The sequence below is a fragment of the Trachymyrmex septentrionalis genome, unplaced genomic scaffold (assembly GCF_001594115.1).
Source record: "Trachymyrmex septentrionalis isolate Tsep2-gDNA-1 unplaced genomic scaffold, Tsep1.0 scaffold97, whole genome shotgun sequence".
Classification (NCBI taxonomy): Eukaryota; Metazoa; Arthropoda; class Insecta; order Hymenoptera; family Formicidae; genus Trachymyrmex; species Trachymyrmex septentrionalis.
In genome coordinates this window covers 64,064-74,912 of record NW_017306160.1, presented here as the reverse complement: position 1 = coordinate 74,912, position 10,849 = coordinate 64,064, and the positions used below count along the sequence as shown (strand labels likewise).

The 10,849-nt window shown below is 32.5% G+C and overlaps 4 protein-coding genes across 4 annotated transcripts in view; 2 read left to right on the top strand and 2 right to left on the bottom strand.

Annotated features, from left to right (window-relative positions):
• LOC108756266 (mitogen-activated protein kinase 1) overlaps nt 1–3,152 on the bottom strand; it is a 5,581-nt gene extending 2,429 nt beyond the window's left edge. The window contains exon 1 of the mRNA XM_018499924.1: nt 2,650–3,152. Coding sequence (XP_018355426.1) covers nt 2,650–2,777 — 128 coding nt within the window. The 5' untranslated portion in view covers nt 2,778–3,152. The remainder of the gene's footprint in view (nt 1–2,649) is intronic.
• Nucleotides 3,153–3,716: 564 nt separating this feature from the next.
• LOC108756210 (DNA-directed RNA polymerase II subunit RPB11) lies at nt 3,717–4,765 on the top strand. The gene is made up of 4 exons (XM_018499832.1): nt 3,717–3,910; nt 4,002–4,091; nt 4,176–4,350; nt 4,437–4,765. Exons 1-4 carry the CDS (start codon nt 3,858–3,860, stop codon nt 4,470–4,472), a joined length of 354 nt encoding a protein of 117 aa, XP_018355334.1. The 5' UTR covers nt 3,717–3,857; the 3' UTR covers nt 4,473–4,765.
• A 433-nt stretch (nt 4,766–5,198) lies between these two features.
• LOC108756212 (THAP domain-containing protein 1-like) lies at nt 5,199–7,038 on the bottom strand. The gene is made up of 5 exons (XM_018499835.1): nt 6,952–7,038; nt 6,318–6,671; nt 5,960–6,188; nt 5,796–5,870; nt 5,199–5,680 (listed from the first exon to the last, which is right to left on the bottom strand). Exons 2-5 carry the CDS (start codon nt 6,386–6,388, stop codon nt 5,231–5,233), a joined length of 825 nt encoding a protein of 274 aa, XP_018355337.1. The 5' UTR covers nt 6,389–6,671; nt 6,952–7,038; the 3' UTR covers nt 5,199–5,230.
• A 719-nt stretch (nt 7,039–7,757) lies between these two features.
• Nucleotides 7,758–10,836, top strand: LOC108756195 (probable ATP-dependent RNA helicase DDX47). The gene is made up of 8 exons (XM_018499811.1): nt 7,758–8,007; nt 9,031–9,124; nt 9,196–9,360; nt 9,423–9,589; nt 9,684–9,920; nt 10,047–10,270; nt 10,358–10,619; nt 10,696–10,836. Exons 1-8 carry the CDS (start codon nt 7,933–7,935, stop codon nt 10,822–10,824), a joined length of 1,353 nt encoding a protein of 450 aa, XP_018355313.1. The 5' UTR covers nt 7,758–7,932; the 3' UTR covers nt 10,825–10,836.
• Nucleotides 10,837–10,849: the final 13 nt, after the last annotated feature.

Here is a 10,849-nt window from a genome sequence, read left to right as displayed (position 1 = left end):
CGTCGATCTTTATACTTTAAAGTATGCATTTTCCTAAATAGAAAATTAAATTAAATTTAAATTAAATTACATCTAAATGAAATTTTCTTCTATTCATATATTTCCACTTCACTACAAAAGTGCCTTTGGCTGCGTTCAGAAGAAAAAGCAGCTTTGCAACTTTTGTAAAATTCTTTAATATGATTGGTCTTGTCCTTAATTCCTCACTTGATCTAAATGTATAAACCAACAATATTCAAGAATTTTACAACAGTTGTAAAGCTGCTTTTTATGCTAAACGCAGTCAAAGGCATTTATCTGTCTGCTCGTCAGAGCGCACAAGCACACAAATAATCTAATATCTTTATTCATATTTGTTAGAACGCATTCCCTTTCGGTAACTATAAACTAGAGACTGGAGCAGTCGTTTTATTCATCCGGCGCATTTGTTTATCTTTTCTGCTATCGTCTGGAAAGCTTGACCTAACTTAGTATGAGTTTATCCATAGAGAAACTTGTGTCATTGACGGTATCGCGGTGATAGGATGTGGTTCGCGCGCGATACAAGATTCTTAGCGATAAATCAAATTCGCTCAATGTGTCCAGATGTATTACATCAGAAGCTGCGACTAAGAGTTCCGGCTGATCGACTACATCAATTAGATATCAAAGAAATAATGATAATCAAATTCCTTGAATTAAATAACATTTTATTATTTTTAATTTTTCACATATGTGTAAAAATGTAAATCAATCCATTTTCGCGGTTAGTTTCAAAGTAAACATCATCCATATTTACGTACGCATTTAGAAAATAACATTTTATTTACTTTTTAACTTCACGTGTATCAAAATATAAATCAATCCTTTCTGTATTCATTTCTATCAAAATAAATACTTTCAAAATAAATATCGCCCATATTGACATCCATGTTGCATTTAGTAAATAATAAATTTAAATCAAATTTAATATATTTTCTTGAGTTAAATTGTTTAACTTCATTATTTTAGTCAAAATAATGATATATCGGATATGAGCAGTGGCTATTTAAAGAAATTATTAAAAATAACTTAAATTAGATATATCTGAGAGATAGGCTTGATATACATTTGGACAAATCTATTAAAACTCTAATCTTTATTTAATCTTATTCATTGCGATAGATAACAGAATATGGAGATGTCAAAAAGTAATTAAAGTAATAAGTGAAAAATGCAATAAATAATTTTCTTTGTTATAAGAACTGTTAAATTCATAATTCAAGTTACACCCAATTTGAATTATTTTTAATAATTTCTACAAGTCTTCATTAATTCAATATGTCGTTAATTTAACTAAAACAAAGGAGTTAAATTGTTTAATTCAATTATTAAATTTATACAATTATTAAATAACTCAAAGGATTAAATTTGATACAAGTTTATTTATTATTTATTATTTACCAAGCACATATATGTTAATACATGAACGTTGTTTACATTTAAATTAATCATAGAAATAGATTTACATTTTGACACATATAAAAGTTAAAAACAACAGAATGTTATTTATATATAGCTTAAGAGAACGGATTGTAATTATTCTTTTGATATCCAATAGTGAAGTAGCGTTATCTTTTTAGAAAGATTTTATTACCGATAAATAATATTAAAATTATAAATAGATTATTAAAATGATGCCCTAAAATTTATATTCGTTTCATTAAAACAAGATCTAGAAAATTAAAACGAGAGATTAAGGTAAGAAAAGCTAGAAGGATCAGGGTACATCAAAGGCAACGCGATTAGAGGAAATCTCTTTTTAATCGCGCATAAGTCGGAGCTCTGATATTTTTATTCGACATCAATATTATCAACGCAACATCGTAATTATAGAAAAATCAATTCCGAATTTCTCAAAGAATCTACCGTCAGAATCCAAGAACGTCGATTATTTAACTCGCGAAACGGAATTCTCTCCGAAATATCTTTTGGCGCGCAAAGATATTCCGTCACTTTTTAGCATGAATTCGTCGCGATGTCATTCATACTAAATCGTAATCATGTTAAATAGCAATAGACGAGATAAAAACGATAAGATAAGATTAGTAAGTCTCAAAGTGAATTTTCATCTGATTAGCATGACGTATGGCTGCGTGCAAGAAGATAAAACGAGTGGAGACGGGTGAAGAAGAGGAAGAGAGAAAGAAAGGGGAATAATAAGGAAATGTAGAAAGACATGAATGGGAAAAATATGGTGAAAGGGGCGTGACGTGCATTTGAAAGTGATGTAGACGGTAGAACGTATAAGAGAACCATGATGCATGCGTGTATGCGTACGTCATGAGTACATACTATCATACGAGCGTCGAGCGCGAGCGGAGAGGCGCGCGGACGTCGACGCGTACAGCCGACACCGCACTCCGATCGGCGGCTTTTGTCCGGAAGGGGGCTTTTGTCTTCAGACGTACGATTCGAAGACATGGCTTTCTCGTCTCGACAACTGTCGGCGGTTGGGGCCGCGGATCATCGCTGCTCCGCTCGTCGCCGTCGCGTCTCCGTTCGCGTCGCCGCTCTCGAATGTTTATTGTCAGTCGACCTGTCAGATCAGAAGATCGGCCGGCCGCCGCAAGCGGCGATCGAGCTGCCGATCGAGTGAGCGGTCGAGTGACACGATTGATGAACACTTACACGACCATGCCGTAGGCACCTTCGCCCATGTATGACAGATTCGTGTAGCGCGGCCCGACCTCGAACGTTTGCCCGCGCACCACCTCGCAATTAGGATTCACGCTCGCGGAGCCCTCGCACGCCGCCATTTTGACAACTACTTTGCGTCCCGGAGTCCGGGACTGTCGGGAGTAGTGCGGCTCGGCAAAACGCTCCTTGTACGCTCCCCGCGCGATAAACTCTCACCGAGAGAGCGACGCGCAACGACGCCGCGTCACTGACGCCGCCGCGCTCTTCAGTCTTCGCCTTCGGTCTTCCACCTTCCACCAGCCACAGCTATCCCTTATCCGCGCCCCGCGGCCCGCGCCTTCGCCCTTCGCCTTGGGCTTGGGTTTCAGTTTGGGTGGGCGCGGCGTGGGAAATGTAAAAGGCGGATAAAAATGAACGCTCGCAACGCCCCTGTCGTGTGAAGGTGTAAGCAGCGATTAATCCCGCGACACCCGGACTGTCCGGACGATGACGACTGATGACGACCCAGTCGAATCCAATGCTCGAAAGAGAGACAAAGACACGGAATCTGTACACGTTCAAAGCTTAAGAAAGAGAGAGAAAGCGCGTGGTTTCTTTGAAATGACATAACACGAGATTTCCTCTCTCTCTCTCTCTCTCTCTCTCTCCCCTCTTTCTCTCTATCTCCCTCTCCTCTCACTCTTTTATTCTTTATTATTCATTCATTCATTTCTTTCTCTCCCTCTTTTCCACCTATTTGTCTCAATAATAGGCATATTAGGATATATGCCACTCTTCCTAGAAAATTGAAACAAGTTTTCCTTGATAGAAACATATGTTGTTATTATTATTGAATAAGTAAACTTGCAAGAAATAACTGTAAGATATTACGCCTTCTATTACCCCTGCCGTTTTTTTATCACGTTTTCTTTTGCCTTCTTTGGCATATAGGTATTAGAGTATCAGAAACATCGATAAGAGACGAAGCCATTGACAAATATTTGAACTCGTTCGAATGACGTCATGGCAAATTTGCTATCGAATCGTCGTATCGATTTGTCGCAATCGATTGTCGACTCGCAGTGACAGCTGTAGACGCAACAGACAATGGTTATAGTCAACAGTGATTACGGTTACGACAGTTTGTTCAACCGATGATTCACTATCGATATTTCAATAACAATTAGTTCAAGAGTGTTGTTAATAATTGACGAAGCGAGATGAACGCACCTCCGACCTTTGAGTCATTCTTATTATATGAGGGAGAGAAAAAGTATGCTTATCTTCGATATTTATCGAGATCTAACCACAAGGTTCTAGAAACACGTTCGTAGAAACACGTTAATATTTGCGTTTTTTGTTAGGATTATAAAGGAACAGGACACTAAAGTACCAAATGCTGCGATTTTTACGATTAACAAGGAAGATCACACGTTGGGAAATATGATCCGCAAGTAAGTAAACGTTCGAGCATGTTATTTCGGTAGCTAGCTTTTTAAGTAGCTAGCTAATTTTGTGAATTTCTTTCAATTCTTCAGTCAGTTACTGAAAGATCCTCAAGTATTATTCGCTGGCTACAAAGTTCCTCATCCCCTGGAACATAAGTTTGTTATTAGAATACAGACAACTTCTGATTATACGCCACATGAAGCGTTTATGCATGCCATCACCGATTTGATCGCAGAACTCTCGTTGTTCGAAGAACGTTTTAAGGTATACTCACATACAAAATGTAAAGTTAATATATGTATATATATATATATATATATATGCATAACTGAAAGTACTTCTTTTTTAAGGAAGCAATAAAAGAGAAGAAAGAAGGCTTGGATTAAACAGCTGAGTCTACATTTTATGGTTATATTTTTTTATATCTAGATTTTGATTTAGTCTATTAAAGTGTATTGGATATCATAGACATATAACAAACATGATCGTATAAATAATTACATTATAAAAGATTGAATTGAATCAAAGCAGAATGTTAAAGAGGCTGGGAATAATTAGCTTAAACATGCTCGACTACTCTGTATGTCTTGTATTTGAGTATATTCCATTTTTGTAAATATTTAAACTTTATTATTAACTGTGAATAAACTTGTGTATCAGGTTGCATTCTATATCATCAATTATACTTGTATATATATCCTATAGACATAAATTTATATGGGTATGAAATTGGTTTCATTAAGGAAAACATATATATATATATGTATGTATGTATGTATGTATGTATGTAATATATATATTTCATCAATAAGGAAAACTGAATATCCTAGTTATAGAAAGGTATGCCTCATCTTTAACATCTAATGTTAGTAAAAAGATTCGTCTCTGTTGCTGTGTGATATTGCTAGATACTGCATATATGATATAAATATACAAATTTAATTCGAATAATAACAATTTTTTATTATCACACTTTAATATAAACAAAAATACAATAAAATAATTGCATTGATCACGATTACTATTTATTTATAATTATCATACCACAATATCATATTTACGTTATAATTTTGATATTGAAATACTGAGTACGAAATGAATAACTACGTTTTATAATTAAAATTGTATGAAGTTAAAGAATAATTTATTTTATTTCTTCCATAAATTGTGGATCTTGACTAAAATCTATCAACCATCTAGCTGCGGTATAAGTGGTCGGTAAAGTAATCAGTTTCTTCAAAATTTTATATACTTTAGGACTATGATGATATGTAGCTGCGGCAAATTGCCTCATATATTCACTATAAGTTTTCTTACTAGGACCAGTCTCATTATTCGCAAATTCATGCAAAAATAATTCTTTTCTTTCCTCGCAGATGTACTTGTTAACAGCATCTTTTATCATTTTCATGCTATCACTTTTTTCTTCAGTTTCTTTCTTTTTCAGACGTTCCTCCAAGTCCTTAATTTTTTCATCACGTTGTTTCAAGCGTTTTGTCAAATTCTGTATAATTTTTTCTGATTCATCAAAGTTCCGTTTTAATGTTTGCACGCCAATTTCTCTTTTTAAAACATGTGACAAATTTGGTTTTTCCTGTATAATAAGATAATTATTTTTTTATGTGATTAAATTATATTATAATTATATTTTAAATATATAACTATACATTTAATTTTAATTTATAGCAGAATAAATATTTCATAATTACCATTTTACAATTTTCATTACTAATGTCTAGCGGATCAACTTCGATGTTTAATATATTTGGTAAAATCTCTTTTCCCTAATAAAAATTCAATTCTAAATAATTTATATTACATGAACTTATTATTAAAATAGATTTAACATGATAAATTTATAAGATTTACTTACTAATTCAACTAACTGATACTGGGATTCTTGGCACTCTTCAAATATTGTTGGAACAGCATTCTTATTTAACATATTTCGTAGAGATTTAAATGAAGTAGATTCAGTAAAACATTCTGCTGTAAAATGTTTACTACATAATCTAGAATGTTGGGTAATATCTGTAGTCCTTAAAATATTAGATGGAATTGCTGAAATCCATTGTTTGCGTAAATTTTCATCTTTAGGAAAACTAAAAATAAAGTTTATACGTGAAAGAATAAAATAAACATTTTACATTTTTTATAATATTTCCTATACCTTAATTATACATTTTTATTAACTTAATAATTATATATACATATATTTTAGTTATATTTACCAATGAAAAGTAATAATGTCGCCTCTTATCCATAAACTTTTACAGTTACCAATACAACAAGTAACTACCATTTTTTATTTTTTTTAAGTATCAAGCAATATAATATTTATAATAGAGGTAGTATTTTTTTTAAATTTTTCCTTCGATTGGAGGAAATGTAAGGTGTCTTCTACTGTTTTGCGCAGTATTTCAACAAACACGGTTTCTTCTTTTTTAGATTAAAACCACTGACATCAAAAGGTCCAGTTGCACTTTAATTAACTTTAATTTTGCGATAATTATTTAGAATACGGTCATCATCTCCGATTTTGATGAAATTAAGCTTCGACTCGTTTTTACACAAAACGAAAGAATCTGTAAGAAAAAACGTTAGGACGGCCCCGCAAACCGAGATATTAAGCGTTAAAATTGACGATTATAGAGATTAGGAAATCCGTCATATCGACGAGATGTACGAACAAATTCTCTGCTTGACAAACAAATTTTCTGCTTGACAAACAAATTGTCTGCTTTAAAAATAAATTATCTGCTTTACAAATACAAATTTGTGTTTGTAAAGCAGACAATTTATTTCTCAAGCAGAGAATATAATTGTAAATGAGTAATTGTGAATTATGATATTAAAGAAAATTACTTTTTTATATGGATTAAAGTTTAGATCTAACATTTCTTTAAACGTGCAGAAAATTCTCCGAAATAGCATTTACGTACGCGAAGTTTACTACAATCATTCGATATCTCTAGTGTAGTTACTAAAATGCATGATCACAGCGTATGCAGAGGGTCGATTGAGTATCTTGAATGAGATGAAAATTATAAAAGTAAACAAATTCGCTAGAATATTCATAATTTCATTGGTCAATACCTAGTAATCATTGCTTTTGTAATTTTCACCTTATTTCAAAATACACAATCGAGTGATCCAGATATGACCAAAATGTTCGTACATGTCGCTGCATCTCATCGATATAATGGATTTTTTAACCTCTGTAGTTGTCAACTTTAACGCTTAATATCTTAGGACGCGGGATCGTCCTAACGTTTTTTTCTGACAGATTTTTTGTTTTGTGCAAAAATTAAAAATTTTGTAATCTCAAATTTACTAGAATATTCATAATTTAATTGGTCAATGCCTAGTAATTATTGCTCACTTTTGTAATTTTCACCTCATTTCAAAATATACAATCGAGTTCCAAGGAATCGATTCTATATCTTGAAAGGAGATGAAAATTACAAAAGTGAGCGAATTTACTAGAATACTGATAATTTTATTGGTAAACACCTAGTAAATTTGCTCACATTTGTAATTTTCACCTCATTTCAAGATACACAATCGACTCCCTGATAAAACTCTGTACGAGAGGCTTTAGGAACGCCAGAATACGTAATGCCATCTGGATTCCGGATAAGTCATTTTTTTTATGTTTTGTGCCTTTGTACTTTCGAAAGAGGAAAGGAAGAACGCTAGTTACGCGGTGGAAGTCAGTAGAAGTGAGTAGAAGCAAATGGAAAAACGTTAAAAAACGTGATTATGACCTGGATTTTGGAAATCTTGGAACGCTGCCAATTTATGATTTAACTATTTGCGTTGGACATAGTTTCGATTTGTGAAAACATGGAGAATTTAGAAAAATCAGTCGAAGATACTAAAGATGAAGATAATGTCGAAAGAATCACATGGAAAGATTTGGTAAGTACTCAACCATAGTGATGACAATTATAACCTCAAAATTGTGCACATTGCTAGTACCTGGTTAGTGACCTAGTAGGTAGTATTTTCATAGTACCTATGAAAATTTGTATGAAAGATTATTGTGGTAATAAATTATAATATGTATGTTTTTACTATTTGCGAAACAAGTTACGAATTTTATTTCTCTTCTGTAACATTTCTGTAATTACGAAATTATAAGAAAGAGATTTATAAAGTATAAAAATAGTAACAAATGGATTATTTACATTAGATTAGTGTTTACTAAAAGGTTTCTAGCAACATACATAGACGACACTGTAAACTTTATTGGAGCATGTTAAAGCACGCAATGCGAACAAACCATATGTAACACTGTGTATGTTTTCTAAGCACAAGTCGACATAATCATATAGCTTAAATGATGAATGAAGTGTTTGACTGTGTCATCATTTTATATCACTTCATGAAACAAATTTTTACATTTTAGTAAAAATTTAGTAAATTTTTATAAGCTTAAGAATTGTTATAGTATAAAGTAATTAAGAAATTAAAGAGAGGGAAAAAGAGGAAATATATAATATATTAATAATTATCTTTTAAATATATTGAATTAGCGATAAGAGACAATTAGAGAAGGATATGGAAGGGAGAAGGAAAGTGGGGAAACAGCAAGAGAGAGATAGAGAGAAAAAGCATATATATTCAAGCACCCTGGAATATGATACCTATTCAGGCGCATAATTCGTCAATTTTATAAAAATTACTGATGGTTGAAAAAATTTTTAAAAAAATGTATATGTATCAAACACATAACAAACAAATCTTTAAATTTTATAATGAACAAGTAAAATGTATGAATAATATTTTGTATAAAAGGAATGCATTTCATTTAATGTTTATTTACTATTAAGCTATATTATATAATTAAAATAACTTATAAAAATATAAATTGTAAACATTTTTATGAACCTTTTGGTAGTACATTTTAAATGATTAACAAAAAAATAATCATTATTACAGGGACTTGTGGATACACTCTGCAAAACATGTTTAGATTTAAAATGGAAGGAACCTACCAGGATTCAGCAAGAAGCTATCCCTTTGACGCTTCAAGGTAATTTAAATAATGATTTAATTATAATCAAGTTCTAAAAAAAAATAGTAACAACCATTTTCTACTGTTAGGCAAGGATGTGATTGGATTAGCAGAGACTGGATCGGGAAAAACTGCTGCTTTTGCATTACCTATACTACAAGCATTATTAGAGAATCCTCAGAGATACTTTGCACTGATACTAACACCTACAAGAGAATTGGCATTTCAAATTTCAGAGCAATTTGATGCGTTAGGTAAGAACTGTTTGTTTTGTCTGTTAAATACTTTGTTTTATTTCACATTACAATTATTTTAGGTTCCAGTATTGGCGTAAAAACTGTAGTGCTAGTAGGAGGGATGGACATGCATGCGCAGGGAATGATACTGGAGAAGAAACCTCATATCATCATTGCTACACCTGGTAGATTAGTCGACCACTTGGAGAATACAAAAGGCTTCAATTTACGACAGTTAAAGTTTCTGGTAATTATATAAACTATATATAGCAGAGACTTGGATTTATTTTGATAGTTATCACGTTAATTCTGAGTCTTTTATTATTTGTTTTATTCTCAAGGTGATGGACGAGGCAGATCGTATCTTGAACATGGATTTTGAGGTAGAGGTTGATAAAATTCTCAGAGTAATACCACGGGAAAGAAGGACGTTATTATTTTCGGCGACGATGACTAAGAAAGTCCAGAAGTTACAACGTGCATCCTTACGAAATCCTGTAAAAGTTGAAGTGTCCACCAAATATCAGACTGTAGAAAAACTGCAACAATATTACATATTTATTCCCGTGAAATTCAAGGTACGAAATATAAACGACGTAACTATTAAGTCGCAAAATAAAATATTAATTACCACATATAATATATTTGTAAAATATTTATCAAAATAATTGTATATAAAATTGTATATAAAACGATCGTTGCAGGATGTATATCTTGTACATATCTTGAATGAACTGGCGGGTAATAGTTTTATGATATTTTGCGGAACCTGTAATAACACAGTAAGGACTGCCCTATTGTTACGAAACTTGGGATTCACAGCGGTTCCTTTGCATGGACAGATGACGCAGAATAAGAGAATCGCCGCACTTACGAAATTTAAAGCAAAACACAGGTCTATTTTAATTTCAACAGATGTTGCTAGCAGGTTAGTTCATAATCTGAATCAAAAAGATGTATTGAAATGTCTTGTATTAAAAATAAATTTTTAATCATTTTTGCATTATTCTTGTAGAGGTCTTGATATTCCGCATGTAGATATCGTCATCAATTTTGATATCCCTACACACAGTAAAGATTATATACACAGAGTAGGTCGAACTGCACGTGCAGGTCGATCAGGCCGTTCCATCACATTTGTTACACAGTACGACGTGGAGTTATATCAACGAATAGAACAGTTGATATCGAAACAATTGCCATTATTTCCTACGGAAGAGGAAGAAGTAATGTTGTTGCAAGAGAGAGTAAGCGAAGCGCAGCGAATAGTAAAAATGGTAAAAATAATTTTATAATGTACGATTTGATAATAGACATAGGCAATTACATATAAATGTTATTGTAACATTCTAGGACATGAAAAATATCGAAGATAACAAAAAATCAGGCAAACGGAAAAAACGCGGGGGTGACGAGGATGATGATACAGAACAGTCTATTGGAGTGAGGAAAAGAATGAAAGTAAAAAGCAAAAGAAAATAAGAACATTAGATATTTATAAGATAAT